Source organism: Barbus barbus (genome assembly GCF_936440315.1).
Source record: "Barbus barbus genome assembly, chromosome: 44".
In the NCBI taxonomy this organism is placed as follows: domain Eukaryota; kingdom Metazoa; phylum Chordata; class Actinopteri; order Cypriniformes; family Cyprinidae; genus Barbus; species Barbus barbus.
The window spans coordinates 14,575,316-14,597,715 of record NC_136722.1 but is presented as its reverse complement, the minus strand read 5'-3'; the positions used below and the strand labels follow the sequence as shown (position 1 = coordinate 14,597,715).

The window sequence follows — 22,400 nt, the reverse complement described above, 5'->3', positions numbered from 1 at the left end:
TCAGGATGGAATGAGAGGTAGAGTTGAGTGTCATCAGCATAGCAGTGATATGAAAAGCCATGTTTCTGAATGACAGAACCTTCTATCATTATTAATGCTTAATTTCTTAAAATTAATCATTTTACAATAAAAATAATTAATCCTTCTCTTAAACAACATTCTTTTTCTGCTGACATCACATAGTCTTTGCGGGCTATTAGATGATGTTAACCAATAGTCAAATAGCTACTGTATATTCATTGGTATAAATGGATAGTTCACCCAAAAAATAAACTTTACTCTCATGTTGTTCCAAACCTATATGAGCTTCTTTCTTCTGCTGAATATAAAACGAGATATTTCGAAGAAATGGAAAAAATAGTATGGAAGTCAGTGGAGACTAAAAACTGTTCAGTTATTTGCATTTTTCAAAATATCATCTATTGTGTTCAGTATAAGAAGCTCATACAGGTTTGGAACACTGATCTATATATAATGAATAATATATCTCTATTATAGATCAGTGGTTTGGAGCAGCATTAGTAAATGATGACAGAATTTCCTTTTTTGGATGCAAAACAAACTCCCATTCAGTCTGACTGCAGTATGGTATAAAACACCCACATTTAAAAATCAATGAAGTCTTTTTTTTCTCATCACACATCCTATTTAACTGTCACAGTATGGCAGTAAAATGGGCTGCAAATATAACCTTTAAAGGGATAGTTCACCTTCAGTTGCTGGTCCCCATTGACTTCCATAGTATGTAAAAAAAAAAAAAAAAAAATCAATGAGGACCGTCAACTGAAGGTGAACTATCCCTTTAAGTTGAAACTAGCTAGTTTTTGATGATTTGTTCATCATAGTGGTTGTAAAAGCAGATCTGTATGTTTTGTAAATGCACCACCAGTCCTGGCACCCTTGGCACTTACCTTTTTAATAAAGATCAATTACTATGATTAAGAATGACATGATGTCTGTTGAGTTAAGGCCTGTTATGCCAAGGACGATAACTGGAAATGTATAGTTTTAAAAATAATTTTAAATACAAAAAGAGAAATAAATAGTCCACAATAATTTTAAAGGGGTCATCGGATGCAAAATTCACTTTACAAGTTGTTTGAACATAAATGTGTGTTGGAAGTGTGCGTACACATCCATCCTATAATACAAAAAATCCACCCAGTGTTTTTTTTAAATCCCTACTTTAAAATTCCCTTTCTCAAATCAGGCTGTTCTGAGAGCCCTGTCAGAATGACGAAGTTCTGTAAAGCCCCCCCACCCCCCACGATAGTTGATAGGTAAGGCCGTGTTACCTTAGACCCGCCCTGAGTGAGATGAGAGCTGTTCGCATCCGGTGCAGGGGAAGACAAGAACGTTTCAGATTGAGATGTTTTGTTGTTGGATGTAATAATGAATATAGCAGTCGTCATTTACTCCCGAGATCTGAGCCGCTGAAGACACAGAGGATTAACGTTACTTTCATTTTGAAGGGAATGCGGCGATCCCCGATCTGCCTAAATGCGTCTATGTTCGCCTGAATCATTCGTGATCCAGCTTTATGTACAGGGTTTTTATGAATCTTTGCAAATCGCCTTTCCTAATAATGCGCTAGTTCTATAATCTACACATATCTATGGTCTGCTCGTCACGCCACTGAAGAGAGGGGCGGAGTCAGCAGAGCTCACTAACATTTAAAGCAACATTGGCTATAACATCGTGCTGAAAACAGAGCTGATTTTGACAGGGTAAAGAAGGTGTTTTTTACACTACCATTGAGAAATTTTAACCAAAGTATGTTATAGACTTTTCATTAAGACCTTAAAGAATCATTTCAACTTGTGAAAACTGATAACACAGAGGAACAATATTGTTGGAATCACTTTCAGGATGCTTTTTTCCAGCCAATCAGAATCCATCCTGCTCTAAAGAGTTTGAGCATTCAAAGTGACAGACCTATAATGCGCTGGTGTGGACACTAATGTAGTTATTATTATAATTCATGGTGTGAATGGGCCTTAAAACCATTTAGGCAAAGACTAATTCTACATCATATTGTAGGATAAATGCAAACAGACTTACCAAATTTAAAAGGCTTCATTTCTAAAATCTGTGGATAAATAGAGCAAATAAATCGGCACATAGGCACCTGAGATTAACAAGAGCTCTCATCTCTTTCCCACTATCTCCTCCCCATGATAGCAGAGGTGAATGACCTTCCACTCAGACTGTAATTACAAGACATGCTTAATTGGCCCCATTAGGGCCCCTTGATATGTTAATGTCTGACACGCTCATTTGCATGATTGCTCCCCATTTCCCTTTCGATGATGGCTGAGTTTGTGGACTGTTTTAACGTTTTGCAGGCTGCCTCTGGTGTTCTTGTGTTTTTCTTGCTGCAGACGTTCTTCATGTGATCCCGTTATGAATTCAAGACACACATGAGCTGCTTCAATACGTTCTTTCAAAAACCTTCCCCTGTTCTTCTGATAAAGCTTTGAGGCTATTATCCGACGTACTGTAATAAAAGTTTCCCGTTATTGTTGGGGTAAAAAAGAAAGCCTGTTAGCTTTTGCTTTGCAAAGGGCATGTTAAAACAAAACCTCTTTGTTTTCCAAATTTCTTGGTTGATTCAGTGCTTTTTCAGTTGAGTGGCTCTTTGAAGCTCAGACTTGCTGTAATCTTGTTTAGTGTATGTTGCATTATTAAAATTCTCTCTCACACAAACGCTGCGCTTGTCATGCTGAGAGTTTAATATATCGGAGCAGAACAAGCCCGTCAATGGGACCAAACCTTTAGTGCTAATATAAAGTGATCCCTTGTGTCTGGCCACATGTCCGTTCCTGTGTGCTCGCTCTCTCTCTGTGGCCTGTTGGTTTACATCATTGGCCACACTACAGAAAGAGGAGCACTTCTGCACTATTATGGAAATATGTCAGGGGTGTGTCTGTGTCTGCAGTTATGGAAAACCCCCAATAGAATCTCAAAAGGAAACAGTGGGTCGGTTTTTGCGCTACATGGTAAGTGGCACTGTGTGAGCATCGAGTGTAGTTCTGCTGTTTTGAATGACATCTTGGTATTCAAATGAAATGACAGATATGAATGAGAATAGGATCCAAACAGGACCTTTCTATTATAGTCGTTCAAAACTCAAGAACTGCTTGAGATGAGTGTGTGAAAGACACCTTATTTGCATTTGGCTCTAAAATAGATGATGATTTCAACTTTCCTAGAACTTGTGAACGTGGTGTTAAGAAGATTTTCTGAATTGTAAGTGAATCTTATCAAGCAACATTCTATTTAAATCATATTTTAGTGCTGTTTTTTAAGGCAAGCATCAATATTTTTGTTCATACTTAGTCATTTGAAAAAGTGCGGTTGCATTTCAAAACAGCATTTTTGAATGAAAAGATCAACGTTTCCACTGTGTTTCAGAAACGATCTCCGTCTACACTACACAACCGAAAATGCATGTCACGTGACCATTCCTGCAGGTACAGCCATAGATATGTACAGGTAGTTCCCTATTATTTAGATGGCGGACGCGTCTGCATGCTTGGAGCGGTCGAACGGGGAATCTACCCATACATATCTATGGGTACAATAATGAGGATGATGTTATTGTTTACACGGTCGTCAAGGATACGCAGTGCGAATGTGTGCAGCCATGCCATCGTTTTCAAAAGTCTCCGGTTCGGTCCGTTTACACTGAAACGCAACCCGGAGTTTTCACACTAAAATGGGGTCTGCAGCGTTTTCAAAAGTCTCTGTTTTCGACCTTGAAAACGCCGGAGTAGTGTAAATGATAGGCGTAACCATAGTAAAAGTATTGCGTTTTAAAACGAAAACGAACTAGTGTAAACAGGGCCTTAGACTTACAGTACATTTAAAGGGACAGTTCACCCAAAAATAAAAATTGTTATTAATTACTCACCTTCATGTCATTCCAAACCTGTAAGACCTTCATTTGTCTTTAGAACACAAATTAAGATATTTTTGTTGAAATGAAAATGCAAACGCGTGCATCATGGTACTCTTGTGAACACTTGTCAAACACTGATAAAGAAAAGAAGAAATTGTTTAACAAAGTCATTATTTTTGTTTTTATTGCACACAAAAAAGTATTCTCGTAACTTCATAAAATTAAGGTTGAACCACTAATGTAACATATTTTAGCGATGTCCTGTACGTGGTAGTTACGTTGCTGTCTATGCAGGGTCAGAGAGCTCCCGGATTTCATAAAAAATAGCTTAATTTGTGTTCCTTAGATGAACGAAGGTCTTACAGGTTTGGAATGATGTGAGGGTGAGTAATTAATGACAGAATTTTCATTTTTGGCTGAACTATCCCTTTAAGGAGGAACCCGAGTCTTGAGACCACAATATCATTTAGCTTGAGGGTGGACTGTGTTGACATGGACCAGTGAACAAACAACTAGAACACCGTTGAACCAGCTAAAAATATGTCAAAGATACCTTAGCAACTGCATAGAAATGTGCAAAAAACACCCAGAACACCCTAGCAGAAACTTGTCTTTTGTTTCTTCCAGATGATGAAGACGCACTCACCTCCATAATGGAGGACCTGGCAGCTTTACGCTTCTGTTACCAGCTCAACAGCAACAACAGCAACAAGCCCAAGAGCAGAACCCCGTCCTACAGACAGGTAATTACCCACTGTGCACCACTCAGCAGCAGCTAGGCATGTGCAAGGCTGTGTTTTCAAAAGCAAGTATTCAGAAGGTTGTCTGAATGATTCATTGACTAATCAGTCTTTAAGTATCTTTAATAATTTAGTAGAACAAAGGACAAAATGCAGTTTTTAAAACTGGAATTAATGTTAACTTAACTTTCTTACAAGTACGACAATACAGCAAGACACTCAACAAAACAGCTGAGTTGTGACGTATTTGCCAAAGATGTCCATTCATTCATCCATTTATATATATTGTATATTACTGAACTGCAAAGCTAAATAAATTAATAAACAATCTATTGCTATAATAATGTTATAAAAAAGATTATTATAGTAAACTAAAATATATATATATATATATATATATATATGTATATATGTATGTATGTATGTATGTGTGTGTGTGTGTGTGTACATGTATAATTTTATTTTATTTTGTTCATTGTTTTATTTATTTTATTTTCTGATAATAAACTACAAAGCTAAATAAATAAAAAAATATATAAAATATGATATTTATTATATAATAATCTGATTTATTATTAATGTATTTTATTGCCCAATTGCTTTAGTAATTTATTAATGATTATAAATTATTTATATATATATATATATATATATATATATATATATATATATATTATAATAATGAACTGCAAAGCAGAAATTCAGAAAACAACAATGTAAAAACTTATAATAGCACTTGTACCGCATTGCTCACTAGACTTTTGAGGTAAACTTCAACCTGACCTGATAGAATCCCAGCCCGAGCTGCATTATAAGAAACAGTTTTAAACAGGATACAGCTGAGAGAGGCACTACTTGTAACATTTAACATCCACTCCCTATGTACTGTACAGCATAAAACACCAGTATCCTTGTAGTTTTCTTTAATTGCCTGAATTCTCATTACAATGCTGTCACTCCACACCGGACACCAGTCAGACCTCAAGATAAATAGCTGGCATGCACTCTGTATACACACACACACATACAGTTGTGGTCAGAATTATTGAAACCCTTGGTAAATCTGATCAAAGAAGACTGTGAAAATTAACCTGCTTTGTTAATCCTTTTGATCTTTTATTTAAAAAATTCACAAAAAGCTAACCTTTCATTGGATAATAAGAATTTAAAATGGGGGGAAATATCAATATGAAATAAATGTTTTTCTCAAACACACGTTGGACACAATTATTGCACCCCTAGAAATTCTTAAGAGTAAAATATCTCTGAAGTATACTCCCATTCATATTCACAATTTTGAGCACTCCAGGGTGATTATGAACATGAAATTATCCAGCCATGGCTTCCTGTTTCACAGAAATATAAATAGGAGGGAAAACAAAGCCCAAATTCCCTTAATCATCCATCACAATGAGAAAAAACAAAGAATATATTTCTGATGTGCAGCAAAAGATAATTGAGCTTCACAAATTAGTGAAGTGGCTTTAAGAAAAGAGCTAGAGCAGTGAAAATCCCCATTTCTACCATCAGGGCAATAATTAAGAATTTCCAATCAATAGAAAATGTAATGAAACTGCCTGGAAGAGGACGTGTGTCTATATCGTCCTAATGCACGGTGAGAAGGAGCGTTTGAGTGGCTAAAGACTCTTCAAGGATCACAGCTGGAGAATTGCAGAAAATAGTTGAGTCTCGGGGTCAGAAAACCTTAAAAAAAATTTGTCAAACAGCCCCTACATCACCACATGTTGTTTGGGAGGATTTCAAGAAAAATTCTCCTCACTCGTCCAAAAACAATCTCCAGCATATTCAGTTATCAGACACGACTGGCACTTCAAATGGGACTGGCTTCTATGGTCAGATGAAACTAAAAAATGAGCTTTTTAGCCGCAAACACTCAAGATGGGTTTGGTGAACACAGGGATAAAAAGTACTCCATGTGTACAATGAAATATACTGCTGTATTTGTGATGTTGTGGGCCTATATTTGTGCTGGAGGTCCTGGACATCTTGTTCAGACGCATGGCATCATGGATTCTATCAAATACCAACAGATAAAAAATCAATAAGTGACTGATTCTATTAGAAATCTTATAATGGGCCATGTTTGGATCTTCCAACCGTACAATAATCCAAACACAAACCTCAAAAACAACACAAAAATGGGTCACTGGGCACAAAACCAAGCTTCTGCTGGCCATTCCAGTTCTCTGACTGAACCCTGTAGAAAATGAGTGAGGTGAACTGAAGAGAAGAAGCACCAACATGGAGCTGTGAATCTAAAGGATCTGGAGTGATTCTGGATGAAGGAATGGTCTCTGATCTCTTGTCAGGTGTTCTCTAACCTCTTCAGGCATTATAGGAGAAGATTTAGAGCTGTTAAACTGGCAAATGGAGGTTTCAAAAAGTATTGAATAAAAAGGTGTCGTTAATTGTGACCAATGTGTATCAGAGAAAAACATTTATTTCATAATGATATTTCCCCCCATTTTAAATTCTTATCCAATGAAAGGTTAGCTTTTTGTGAATTTTTTAAATAAAAGATCAAAAGGATTAACAAAGCAGGTTAATTTTCACAGTCTTCTTTGATCATATTTACCAAGGGTTTCAATAATTCTGACCACAACTGTACACACCAGGGCTCAACACGAGAGACAACGCAATGACGTGACATAAAACGTCCTCATGTATTAAAGAAGAGTGGCTTGATTAAGTGCTGGAAATAACGGAGGATGGGCAAAGAACGGTAACAAAACTCTGAAACCGTTACACACAAGTGTATTGTACAAACTGTACTTCATCACGATGTTTAGACAGCTATAGAAGAATTCATGTTCACGGTTTTTTTTTTATATTTAACTTGCAGATCTCAGCTTAAGTTTTGCTTCAGTTTCTATTCTGTTCTATTCTATTCTATTCTATTCTATTCTATTCTATTCTATTCTATCAGTTTAAATAGTTTGTTTTGATAATATATTATGTTAGAGCTATATTATAAACCTGATAAATAATTGACCTTGTTTTTGAGTCTTTGACTTTGAGTCTCTTGCTCATCAAGGCTGTATTAATTTCAGAAATACAGAAAAAAACAGTGATATGGTGAAATATTATTGCAGTTTCTAATATTGGTTTCCTATTTTAATACCTATACTATAAAATAGCATTTATCCCTGTGATCAAAGCTGAGTGTTCAGCAATCATTACTCCAGTCTTCAGTGTCCAATGATCCTTCAGAAATCATTGTAATATGCAGATTTATTATCAGTGTTGAAACTGAATATTTTTTTGGAACCTGTGTTACTTTTTTCTTTGATTTATTTGATTAATAAAACGTTTAAAAGAACAGTATTTATTCAAAATATAAATATTTTCTAACAATATAAGCCTTTACTATCTATTTTATCAATTTAACACATCCTTGCTGAATAAAGCTTATTTAACTTTCTTTACATTTTTTTAAAGTATCTTTAAAAAAGAAAGAAAAACATTTCTGACCCCAAACTTTTGAATAGTTTATATTGTAACACAAAATCTCTATTTTGACTAAACACTGTTCTTTTTAACTTTTTTTTTTTTTTTTTATATCACAGGCCCCAAAAAATACAATATAATAAAAAATAAAAAAGCAGTACAACTGTTTCCAACATTGATTAAAAATCAGCATATTAGAATGATTTCTAAAGGATCATGTGACACTGAAAATACTGCTTTGCTTCACAGGAATGAATTAAATTGATCAATTATTTTAAATTGCAATAATATTTCACAATATTATTTTGTGAAATAATATTCAGTAATTTTTATGAAATAGATACAGCCTTGATGAGCATAAGAAACTTCTTTAAAAAAATGTATTGATCCAAACTTTTGAACGGCAGTGTATTGTAGAGTAAAAATGTTTTCTCAGGTAACCTAAAATGTACATCATTTAGTTACATCAAGGGTCAAATCGAATATAAATAGCACATTAAAGTTAAAAGTTACACACTTTTTTGTGTGCGTGCTGTACAGGTCTGGTATAAAGAATGCTTTTGCTCAGGTGCCCGAAATGTCCGCCCAATAGAGAAAAGTTTTGCTCAGCAAGAAAAAAAATTAGAGGAAACATTGCTCCCACGGGTCCTTAAATTTGATACAACTAAATTGAAGAGTTTTTAAGGCCTTAGACAGTTTTAAATACATTAAATGGTATAAGAAATACATTTTCAAATTGCCTTAAATAGATTTTTAAGAATTCTGCAGATACCTTGTAAATAGTCAAATAAAACTCTTTCCTTGATATTCGTTGATATTTGTGTTTTGAAAATGTTGTTGATTGACATTTATGGTCTTTATTTTATTTGGGCTAGTGAAATAAATTTTCGGGCTACCAAAATCTGAAGAGTACCTGCCCGAAGGGCTACCAGGGATTTTGCGAGCCCTGCACACACACTTTTTTTGTTTCCGTCTGACTCACTCTTGGTTTCTTTTTCTCACACATTCACCTCTCATTTTTTCGCTCATACACAAAATGCCAGAAGCAACTTTCCCAATAAAAAACCTAGCAACTCCTTGGGAGTCTTGACAGGTTAAAACACATGCATAACAAAGACGCACGTGAAGCGCATAAACTTGCAGATTACTTCTTATTTCAGCCTCTTGCTGCATTCATAATGGAGATGACGTCACAGTGTCAACAGTATCGGTGTAAACAGTATTCAGCGGTGGAAGGCGCTGTGTTGTCTCAGGGGAGATGGTGCAGTTAATGCTTCAACCAAACAGTGAAATTCAGAGCAGTGTTGATTTCAGAACAGTATGGGAGACTGGGGGCAGTTTTTTTTTTTTTTTTCGATGACAAACAAGTTAGAGCAGAAGTTGTGCTACAAATCATTATCCGGCACTCGGATGGTACATTTTCCATCATGCTGTATTTGTATCTGTCAGTAAAATATTGTAATGCTTGCTACTTTAATGTGACATTGATATGACAAAAATACTTTGCAAGAGCTGTGTCAGTGTGTCAGTGCTTTAAATGTTAACTGTATGCACCAAGGGTCTGAGAGTAACGCAGTTTCAATTCTCTGTATGTATGTGCCGTACATGTGGAAGAATTGACAATAAAGCAGACTTGACTTGACAAGAGCTCTTTCAGTTTTACCAAGCATTTTTCATTTTATTCTGCTCTTGCAATGTGAAAAAGAGCACTGAATAAATGTACAGTAGACAGATGATTATTCTGGGAATCTCTCGTTTCTCTCCTCACTATCATCTTTTTTTTATCTGTTTTTGTTGCGATGCTCTAATAGTTTTTAAAATAATCTTTTACCGTCTTACCATGTTGACTGTTCCTATAAGTCCTAAAGGAAATGCAGTAGACCAGGTATTATGGAAACATTTTGAATAATATGTAAATGTTTTTTTGTTGTTGTTGTTTTTTAGCAAATTACTTTTTTTTGTTTTTTTATGCGACCGCTGACCTAGAATTTTGACACTTATATTGTCAGTAAATTTCTCTCTCTGCCTACCTCTGTCTTTGATTCACTTTTTAACAAACAAATAATTTTGAGAAGTATAAAATATTTTTGATTAATTTATTAACAGATTTTCAAATAATTGTAATGTAGGTTGCATCTAAACTTTTGCTTTAAAAAACATTATTCCTGACTGCTAAAATATTTATTGCCATAATTAAAAAAAAAACTAAACTAAGTAAAAAGCAAGCAATAAACCAATTGTTTCCTTCGTATGTGCTTGTTTTGGACATACAGTGGTTTAATATGCATAAAAGTAGCATTATAAAAGCATTATACTTTGTAAAAGCATCATGCATTATACGACATGATATAATGTATTACATTGCACATAATGAATAATTCTAATGCATTTTACCCTTAAAACACCCTCTATAATGCATTATGCGTATAGGCTTTAAGTAAAGTGTTACCCAAGTCTTTCAGTATCTCTGCCTCAGGTATAAACTCATTGCAAAAAATATTTGATAATTGCAAGGTTTACAAAAATACAAGGTTTCACCGTGACCACCCACTCGAGAGGAGAAGCCTCATCCTGTTATTATGTACATGCCATACATGCTTTTAGGTCTCGAGCACTGCAGTTGTAGGACTGGATAAACTCAACTGTGTGAAGCACTGAAGACAGAAAGACAGGAAGAAAGCAATGCGAGTGTACTTCAGATATATAAACGAGTACCTCAGGACACAGGAACATATTTGTAATATATATTTAATGGCGGTTTTTGCAAAGTAAGTGCAAATTTCAGACATGCATTTGAGGTTAGTAGACCTAGACTGAATGTGAGAATATGTTTAATGCATGGCTGGTTTGTGGTATTTGCTAAATGATATAACAAGCAACAACATAAATATGTGACCCTGGACCACAAAACCAGTCATAAGGGTCAATTTTTGGAAATGGAGATTTATACATCTTCTGAAAGCTAAATAAATAAGCTTTCCATTGATGTATGGTTTGGATAGGACAATATGTGGCCGAGATACAACTATTTAAAAATCTGGAATCTGAAGGTGCAAAAAAATCTAAATATTGAGAGAATCGCCTTTAAAGTTGTCCAAATGAAGTTCTTAGCAATGCATATTACTAATCAAAAATTAGGTTTTGATGTATTTACGGTAGGAAATTTACAAAATATCTTCATGGAACATGATCTTTACTTAATATCCTATTGTTTTTTGGCATAAAAGAAAAGTCATTAAATCATTAAAAAGAAAAATAATTTTGACCCATACAATGTATTGTTGACTATTGCTACAAAGCTGCATTTTTCTATATATTTTTATAAGTGAAAGTGAAAAAGTGAACTTGACATGTGGCCAAGTATGGTGACCCATACTCGGAATTCGTGCTCTGCATTTAACCCATCTAAAGTGAACACACACACACACCGTGAACACACACCCAGAGCATATTGTCATTTTGGTTTTGTTTACAAGATACAAGTGTATTTGCATAATTCTTATTAAAACATTATTGTAATTTTAAAAAAATTATTGAAATAATATATAATATTTTATAATATAATTTTTTAAAATTTTCTTTTTAGATTTTCGTTTTGGTAGTATACAAAATACAAATGTATTTTGTATTTTGAATACAAATGTTTATTGCATTATTTCTAATAAAAAATACAAAATAATATTTTAAATTAATGTGTTCTTTGTTATGGTTTTAGTGGTTTAATACAAAGAATATAAGTACTGAAGAAGAAAAAAAACTTTAAATATCCAAGAAAAACAATATCACATATTCAGAATAATCAGAATCACATATTCATGACATGTCTAGAATTCTTACAGTAGTAGTTGAAGTTTGTTATAAAGTTACCAACCACTTGTCAAGTAAGTTTCTTTCTTCATTGTATATACTTCTAAACGTCTATTTTTAAATGAATATACTACACATGTCCTGTGATGTTTCTGAATGCAATTTTCTTGTTACTTATAGTTTGCATAGAAGAACAGATTATCAGAAGTCATTTGTGTATTTGATCCGCCGAATGAATTGATTTGATTTTCTTGTTTTCTTCTCTCAGGATTTACGGGTGAAGCTGGAGCATGAGCGAGAGAAACGGTGAGTCTCATTATTTTTGCAGCTCTCTGTCCTGTCCAGATCACATTCCTCTTGTCTTATCCCATCTCCTGTTACGCCATTTCTAAGATCTCTCGGCACAGAGAAGAACGGAAAATATGCCAAGCTGCCCAAAAGAACCGGAATGTTCCTTTAAAAGTATTTTGACATTTAGACGCAGCGTTTCACACACACTCTGGTACCGTTTGGCAGACGGAGACTGAGGAAAGAGGGGGTTAAGCCAAGTATTTGAGCTTAATGGCACACCCAATATTAATTTTCAATGTCCTGTAGGTCATCCATACTCCCACACACAGAACATGTCATTTTTCCCATCTCAAGTCTGGCAAATGCCAACACGTGAGTCTTTGCAAAATATATCCATATGTGTTTTAGCAAACTTGTACTCATAAAAAGCCGGTATTTTCCCTCATATCAAGCTAGTGTTTCTGCATAGGAATAATGTATGACACTGACGAAGCTTTGCTTACAGGAAGAAAGTGAATTCACTTTATTGTCAGTCAGTACCACGAAGCCCTGATGCGTCACACTTTGCTCTTAAAGATTCCCAGAGGTCCGCCGTCTGTGTGAAATGCCACGGTGGGTTATGTCACAGGAAGCTGGTGCAGCATTTGAGGTGACAGGCAGCTGGGTGTGCTGCTTTTGCAGCTCTAATTGGCTGCTGTGGCACAAAATCTTTGTGTTTATCTATCTTCTGTTCAGCTTCGGCTTTAAGCAGAGATGTATGAGGAAGAGGTGATGGACCACTAGTGGATAAATCAATGGAAGTAATTGGGTGGCCATAGAAAACGACATTCCACCTTCAGTCAGAATAGCCATTCTCCTTCATGTCACGTCTTTTTGCTCTTGAAAAAAATAATAATTTCAAGGACTCCCACATATATAAAATATAAAGGCAGTTAACATCAGACCCATTCATTTATTATAAAAGCATATTCAAAAATTACATTTTTGACTCTTGTTTGTCCACCTATTATTATAAAACATTTTCAGTTCCATTCAAATTTATTTGTATAGCATTTTTCACAATAAATATCATTCCAGACTCACAAGAAGAGCTAAATGCTTGTAAATACAATCTGGTTGCTTTTTTTTTTCTTACACAAAGTATTTTTTTTTTATTTGTTCCGGTTACAATGTTTACTTTTTTTCTCTCGAGTTTTCCGTAAACCCCCAGCATCCCCTCATGGCCCCCTTGACTTGCCTTAAATGGACTTAGTTTTTTTAAGGAAGCTTAACATCTTGGCATTTCCTTAACTGGCCAGGACTCTGTATATATCCCTTCTCTCATGCACAGTTTTTCTTCACCAAGAGCAAAAATTAAAATGAGGGACAAATTAGTATTAAAATCTGTTTGTATATTATTGTTTGAGTGAATCTTAATAAACCAGCCTGGCCAGATGGTGGGACTTCCATCTCATGAATATGCAAAGTTTTTTTTTCCACTGTGCAAATTGCATTGTGCACTGGTTTATGTACATGCAGCTTAAAAAAGGTGTTTAATAAGAAAGTCTGCTACTGTTCAAAAGTAAAAAAAAATTAATTCATGCTTTTATTTAAGAAGAATGCATTAAATTGCCCGAAAGTCAAATAAACTCTGTTCTTTTTAAATTCATATTCATCAAAAAGTCTGAAAAAAATCAGTTTCCACAAAAATAATCAGCATATTATAATGATTTCTGAAGGATCATGTGACTTTGAAGACTGGAGTAATGGCTAGTGAAAATTCAGCTTTGTATCACAGGAATAAATTACATTTTAAAATATATTAAGATAAAAAAACAGCTGCTTTAAGGGAATACTATCTATAAAACAATACTACAATGTTATTGTTTTCAAATTTTGGAACAGTAGTGTATGAACAGCAAAGTCTATTCGATCTATCTCCACAACAACATAGTAATATCACTGTATTTTTTTTTGCTAGAGCCATTAAAGTTGTTTTCATTGCGTTACATTAGAAAGTCATAAAATGTAACTGGCATTAAACTTTTATGCGTATAACTCCATATCTCACAGCACACATTATAAATCAACACACTTGCGCCCACAGTAATAAAAAACTCATCAGAACAGGCATTAGTTAACAGACCAGCCTAGTTGGACACACTCAAAACTGTCTTCCTCTGGCAGCGACTGCAACACCGAGACAGGAAAGAGGAGAGCACCGCATGCCATGCCAAGCGTGGAGAGATGTGGCCAAACCGAGGTGCTTATCTGTGCGTGCCGAGGAAGGAAAATCATCTCGTACTCTATATCCTCCATTTCTCCAGTCTTCTGCTATGATTTTCTTCCATCACTATCTCACTGATCGGCCAGTGTAAACAGAGCCATCGCTCAAAACCTAACAAACAGCTTCATCAGAAGATCTGACAGCTAAACAACATACAGTTGATCTCAGATCAGCAAAAAAGCTTGATTTCACCCATCACAGATGTCTCTAGTTGTCATTATTTCCCATAAACTTCTCTAGATAAGAAGCAATCAGCTGCCATTAAGTTGAAGATACAAAAACCACTAATTGTTAAAGTCAAAATTTGTTTGTTAAAGATAACATTTCCTCAAAAACAGTAATAGTGTAAAAGTGTTGAGGATGTTTTTTTTTTTTTATATTTTATTTTATTTGTTATTTTTTCACCATGCAATGATGCAATACATTGATCCAAATGACAGTTTGGCAGTAAAGTAAAAAAAAAGAAAAAAAGACATAGGCTACATGACAGTAGTAAAGTAAGACTTTTACTTTGTTACTGAAGATTTCTATTTCAAAGCTGTTCTTTTGAACATCAAAGAAAAATGAAAACGTTTTTTCAACATCGTAGAATAATGTACGAATAATAAATGAATCTTGAGCAGCAAATCAGCATATTAGAATGATTTCTGAAGGATCATTTGTATTCATTTGTAAACTTTGATACAAAAACCATTAATAGCTAAATTCACAAATTGTTTATTAAGTTAAAGATAATGGTTCTTCCAAAGTTTTGTTTTAAGAAATAAAGATACCAATTTATAATAAGGTTCCATTTGTTAACTTACATTACTTTAAACATACTTCTAAAGCATTTATTAATCTTAATTATAAATATATTTCCTTATACATTATTCAAATCAAAAGTTTTATCTGTTACTATTATGTACAATGAACAGTTGCATTTTTATTAACTGAAATGAACAAAGATTAATAAATACTGTAACACATGTAAAGCTCATTGTTCGTTAGTGTTAGTTAATGCATTAACTTATGGGACCTTATTGTGAAGTGTTAGCAAAAGTAAAATGTTTACATGGCAAAGATGCATTAAATTGATCAAAAGTCACAGTAACATTGCCAAAAAAGATTTATATATCAAATAAATGCTGTTCTTTCTATTCTTGTGAATACAAAAAAGTCACATGAAAATGCTTCTTCAAAAGTAATAGATATGAATTGCTGTGTGTGTCTGGCAAAATTTGGCTGGTGTGCTAAACTTTGGAGGAGGAGGGAAAAACATGCTTCCTGCTACTTCCAGCGCTGCTCCACTTTTTTTCCTCTTTCCTCTCAGGAAGCGCTCCATCTGCCTTTGTGTGCTTTGCGATGTGGGCCCCGGTGTTGAAACAGTGGTCCGCTCCGCTTGATTAGGCCAAACACACACTCATACACATTCAAACTCATCATGCTTGCCTTGCATTATCATCAAGCATACACACAAATCAATTTACACTCTCAGTTCCTTTTTCTGTCGCCCCACACGTTGACACACACTCTAAACATAGTCACGCTCGTTAAATAAGCAGAGACACCGTTTATGGTCTGTCCCATGCATGAATACACCATAAATGGCTCTAGAAGGACTGACTCACATATATCATCGGTGACGCCTTTCCGTATGCTGATTAATGATTCTGCAGCGTCAGATCGCTTTCCACCCATGTTCAACTGACCTGTCCTTCATCACCTCTGTTGCTATAGCAACAACCCCAAATGTCAGGATGTGCCCCATGATTGGTGCCATCATGCACGTCCACAGTGCCATGTTTACATACCGCTTACGTATGGACAGTGTAACTAAAAGAAAGGAATGTCCATTGTACTTTAAATTTGCTGGTGCCTGAAAGTTGTTTTGGTTTGACCAGACTTTTTCTTCTCTTGCTTTAGAATCATTCCATTCCAAAGGCCGCTGAAGTTCAAGGATCTGCTTCAGAAGGTGACAGAGGCCTTCGGTCAGCAAATGGACCTATACTACACTGATAAAGAGGTGGTGTATTGATCCTAGTGGCTTATTATATTTTTTTCATAGTGATAGGTCAATATATATGAGCCAGAACAATTAATCAGCCCATATTTGGTCATTTTGGTATTATCTGCATCAGCCAATGATGGTGCCTGTTGGATTTGTTAACAAAAATGGTAGTTTGTTTCACTTCCCAAATTCACTGATGGTAAAAAGTCGTGAATAAGTAATTATTTACATGCTGGCATTAAAGCAAAAATGGGCTGTTTTATTTTTTCATATACACTACTGTTCAAAAGTTAGGGGTCACTATCATTTTATTTATTAATTTACAAATAATTTTTATTGAGTATTAATTTAAGAAGTAAATACTTTTTTTCAGCTAGGATGCATTAAATTGATCAGTGTCAGTAAGAACATTTATGATGCAACAAAAGATTCTATTTCAGATAAATGTTGAAAGAATCCAGAATCCAGAAAAACTACATTGATGCTTTCACAAAAATATTAAGCAGCACAACAGTTTCCAACATTTACAATGAGAAATATTTCTTGAGCACCAACTCAGCATATTAGAATGATTTCTAAAAAATCATGTGTTGCTGAAAACTGAAACTAAAGGACATTTAAAAAAAAAAATGAAATAGAAAACAAATGTTTCAAATTGTAATAATACTTCACAATATTACCATTTTTACTATATTTTTTATCAAATAAATGCAGACTTGGTGAGAAGAAGAGACTTTGAAACCTTAATAAATCCTGCCGACCCCAAACCTTTGAATGGTAATGTATTGAAAACAATTAAATTATTAAAGAGATTATAAAAGAATGCAAAATGGGTACAGGTTTCATACTTTTGCACCCCACTTTATATCCATTTTATACTTGCCCCCTGACCTTTATCTCAGTATATCAGCTTTTGACACTACATATAAATTATTCTTCAGTTACTTGCATTTAGCATTTTAGCATTTAATCTTTGCAGTAAGGATCTGTGCATTTCATTTTTGTCTCGTTTTTAAACTCTGCATTTTATTAATGACATGTGTGGTCTTAGATGTTGGTGGCTCTGAAGTGTCAGGAGGATTTGGACCGAGCTGTTCAGGGATTGAGCTCCAGCTCTGGAATGAACAACCTACTGAGAGTGATTCTGAAAACACCTCCCAACAACCAAGTGAGTCCAAGCCAAAACAAAGCAAAGCGACCCAAACCAAACCCAAGCCAAAGCCAAAACAACACCTAAACCCAAATGGAAACCCTAACCCGTACATGAACTAGTTCTCAGACCACAAGCTTACAACTACACATCCTTTACTGTTAAGATCTTTGTATTATTCAGGTAAAATAAACAACATGCATACATTTTAATTTTAATTTTAATTAATAATAATATTTATTATATATTTAGTTTCTAAGTTATATTTTTTAGGAAAAACTAAAATATTCTGTATGGAAGAAAAACCTTAATTAAGGATATATTCTATTTTAATGTCTTACATAATTTTGCCTCTGAAGCTGTTTTAAGGTTACGTAGACGTTTTTATTGGAAAATAACTATATTTTTTCATTTTAGCAGAATTCTTTATACTGTATATGTCCACCTCTCCACAGTTCCTTCAGGTGAGCGGCCAAGACAAGCAGAGCGAGATGAGGTCATCCAGGTCACTGGGAGATCTCAAAGCCTCGGCTCTCAAAGGCTCTGAACGAGTGCGCAAACACTCTACAGGTGTGTCACGCTGGCTCACACACACACACACACACACACCCCTAACACACACATAGCACTCAAAACGGCAGTATATAATGGCTTTATCATATGCTTTGTTTGCACTTTCTCCATCAGGCCTGGAGAATGGCATCAAAGAGCTAAATGACGTCAGGGCTGTTAGAGAAAGCCTGAAAAAATCATTTAGAATGTTTTGAATGGCAGAAGAGTGGATTAAAATCATCACTTCCCTGTGCGATAGCATTTACATAATATTTGGCTAGTTGGAATCAGTTCGAGAGAAATGCACGTACCAAATAAATGGTTTACTTGAATGCACATTCTGAAATCCCTTACGAAAAAGACGTTTATTCAAGTGTGCTATTAGTATACTTCTTTTAAACTAAAAAATAGGAAAGTACACTTTTAGTCTACTTTTTATGTACTTCTCAGAAATGGGCTTTATGTACTTCTCGGAAATATACTTAAAATTACATTTAAGTATATACTTGTGCTCCTAGAATCCTTGTTTTATATGGTAGGGGGCGCTAGTACGCATCTTCTGTACAGAATTTCCAAAAAAAGTGAAGACACCTAAACAACAAATGCTACATGTAATCTAACACGATCATCAGACATAAAACAGCATCAAAACTGTGTAACGTTATGGAATAAAATGTCGACCAATGAATAGGTAATAATGACTGTCAAGCTTTGGGGTGTTGATCGACTCTGTCCGTCTACATTTTGATTATCATTCTGAATCCAATTCATAGTCTTTTTTCAGCTTTTTGTTCAAAATGTTGTTTATTTGTTTATTTTTTATTTATGAAACTTACCCACATTCAAGTGTTTAAAAAAAAGAATGCATGAAGTTTGTGTCATGAGTCCGGGCCCTGCAGTTCTTCTTTTCTCCCGGACTCCATTCCCCTAACTCCACACACCTGTCACATTACACACACCTGGTAACATATTACACTCCCAGCTGTTCCCCATTGGCATGGACTATTTATTCAGCACACTCCCATTACTCTGTCTGGTTCAATTATTGTATTTGATGGCATGTGTTTGAGGTGGTTGATACATGTGTTGCATTTTAATGTATCCCGTTCTGGAACCTGTTTTGTTTTGCCTTGTTGGCCTTTTTGTTTCTAATTAAAGCCGTCTTACCTGCACTTGGACCCAGACTTCGTCTTTCCACGGCGCTCTCTCAGTGTTCCGTGACAGAATTGAACCAGCAAACATGGGTCCAGCAGGGAGGTTGCTCAACATCCGCCAGGGAGACCGGAGCATTGAGGAGTATGCCAGGGACTTCGTTGGAGTGGCTCGTCGGTCGGCTATTCAGAAGACCTGCCTCATGTTTTTTTTTTTACGGAGGCCTGGCCGAGCCCTTCAAATCCCTGATGTCATACTGGACCCCCGAGGAGTCGCTGGAGGACTACATCAAGCTGGCTCTGCATTTGAGCGGCTCGGCCTTCAGGGTGGCGTTAGCTGCAGAGCCCGTTCACAGTTCTCCCGATGCGGCGATCCAAGGGGCGTCAGAAGCCTCGTCGGCTGCACCCAGTACCCATTCCCGGACCGTCCTGGGCTGATACGCAGTGTGCAGGAGCCTCCGCTGATGTCGGTGCGAGTGGCGTGGTTTGCTTGCGGTCCTCCCGAGGCAGCGGTTCCTGCTCACGCTCCTCCCGAGGTGGTGGTGCCTGCTCACAAGGCTCCCGAAGCTGCGGAGTCCGCTGATGTTGTCTCTGAGGAAGCGGAGCTCGCTTCAGGCCTTCCCGAAGCGGCGGAGCCCGCTGATTTTCCCTCCGAGGCGGCAGAGCTTGCTTTAGGCCTTCCCGAAGCAGCGGAGCCCGCTGATTTTCCCTCCGAGGCGGCGGAGCTTGCTTTAGGCCTTCCCGAAGTGGCGGTGCCCGCTCACGAACCTCCCGAGGCAGCGGAGCTCACTTCAGGCCTTTTCAAAGCAGCGGAGGCCGCTGATGTTGTTTCCGAGGCTAGTTGTGTACTCAAAGTTTACTACTGTTATACGTAAAGTATACTTAAATGTATGCTTTTATATACTAGAAAGTGGGCCAATTTAGTCCCAAGGAGTATTGAAATAGTACACTTGCAAGTATACTACTAGTACACTGATATTTGGATACTTACTACATAAAGTATACTTAATAAAATAAACTTGAATCATACTACTTTTTGGTAAGGGATATCAATTTGGGTGCTTGTTTACATGTCAGTCATTTAGAATTCTTTCCTCAGAGAGGTTACATTTGTATTTTTGTGCCTTTTTGTGTCTTTATATTTCAGTGTAATAATGGAGTATTAGTCTGCATGTAAATACAGTCTATGAAATGCACCTATATGCAAATTCATGCAGGAAACTCAGATCGTAGTGGAACGAGTTTGTAGTGTTTGAAAAGGCATCTCTCTAAGTTTTTTGCTCTGTCAGCAGTGGAAGAGTGTGAATTCACACCCATTTGTCATATCTCTTTTAACATACAAACACGCATTAATGACACAAAACATGTTTGTTTGTCTTCAGTTTCATACATAAGTGTTTTAAATCTGGCAGCATGGCATTTTTTTCTTAAGGTAATATTAATTAGATGTAGGTCTGATCAGGTCATTAACAGTATTCAGCAGCCAATAAACATTGAGAAGTGAAGTTCATAACGTGAATTTTATGAAAAACAAGACAGTGTTTTCTCCAAATAGAGCGTTTATAGAGCCAAGTATTTTTCAGAGATAGAGAGCTCAGTGACGCACTCTCTTTCTCACCCTCTCACTTTTTTTAGTGTTTGACACCATCGCTTTGTTTTCACACCTGAGAACGAGGTGAGAGAGAGGAGAAAGCTCGCTTCCTGTTTCATACTGAATGATGGAGGTTGTAGGTTTTTGCTGGCTGAATGTCAAGGATGTATTTTTACAGGTTTCAGTGTCAGAGCAGTCAGCATTTGTCATCATAATGGGGGGGAAGAAGAAATACTTGAGGACTGCCTACATAGCATGTTTTGCAGTTGGTTTGTATGATGTTATGCAGTTGGTTAATAAAAATAGCATTTAAAAAGGTCATGTGATGAAAAACGATTTTTTTTAAAGCTTTTTTAAATCCAAAAATTCTTATTCTTTAGAACAGGGGTAGGCAATGTCGGTCCTGGAGTGCCGATGTCCTGTAGAGTTTATCTCCAACCCTGAAAAAAACGTCACCTGCCTGTAGCTCTAGTAATTCTGAAGACCTTGATTAGCTTGTTCAGGTGTGTTTGATTAGGGTTGGAGCTAAACTACAGGACAGCAGCACTCCAGGACCGACGTATTAAAGTAATAAAGAGTATTAAAGGTACCCCTGCTTTAGAACATTAACATAACCGCCCACATTTACTGTATATGTCATAGTTCACTTATGTAGAAGTATTAAAGGTACAATAACAAAAACAGCCTGTTTTATTCCTAGAGGATACAGGTCACTTCCTAAAATATATTTTCAGGATTCTTTGAAGAACAGAGTTTAAAAGAACTTTTGAATTAGAAATCTTTTGTAACATTATAAATGAATTTACTGTCTTTTTAATTTTTTAGGAATTTTAATATCAATAAAAATAATAAGTATCAATAATTTATTTTACAAAATATGTCTCAAGAGTCAGTAAGGTTTTTTTCCCCAAAAGAAATGGATACTCAATTTCCCAACAGTGTCAGTAAAGATTTTTACGTTATTACCAAAAAAAAAAAAATCATCTATTTAAAATAAATGCTATTCTATTTAATTTTCTATTCATCAAAGAATCTTACCTTTTTTAATAAATGTTTCCACAAAAATGTTTTTTTATAAAAATAAATAATTTTATTAATAATGATAATAATAATAATAAGAAGAAATGTTACTTTAGAACCAGAATTAGCATATTAGGATGATTTCAGACGGATTATGTTGCATGAAAATTCAGCTTTGCATCACAGGTATAAATTAAATTTTTAAAGAGCTTAAATAGAAAACATTTATTTTAAATTATAAAAATATTCAGCAGTATCCTGTTTTTACTGTATCTGTATAATCAAATAACTGCAGCTTACCAAAAAACTTTTGAACAGTATTTGTATACGCAAACTGTATATAGTTTTCATATTGAAGTATTCATCAAGTATTCATATGCTCCAAATATATGTGTATTTTGAAAACATTTTAAATAATACATTTTATTATCAGTATTAGTTTTTGTGTGCATTGTTGGCATCACAAATATTTT

At 35.4% G+C, this 22,400-nt stretch overlaps 1 protein-coding gene across 1 annotated transcript in view; it reads left to right on the top strand.

Annotated features, from left to right (window-relative positions):
• The window catches only part of LOC306863040 (mitogen-activated protein kinase kinase kinase 3-like), an 88,562-nt gene that overhangs the window by 28,825 nt on the left and 37,337 nt on the right, over window positions 1–22,400 (top strand). The window contains exons 4-8 of the mRNA XM_079406196.1: window positions 4,529–4,644; window positions 12,185–12,222; window positions 16,379–16,478; window positions 17,515–17,631; window positions 18,069–18,183. Coding sequence (XP_079262322.1) covers window positions 4,529–4,644; window positions 12,185–12,222; window positions 16,379–16,478; window positions 17,515–17,631; window positions 18,069–18,183 — 486 coding nt within the window. The remainder of the gene's footprint in view (window positions 1–4,528; window positions 4,645–12,184; window positions 12,223–16,378; window positions 16,479–17,514; window positions 17,632–18,068; window positions 18,184–22,400) is intronic.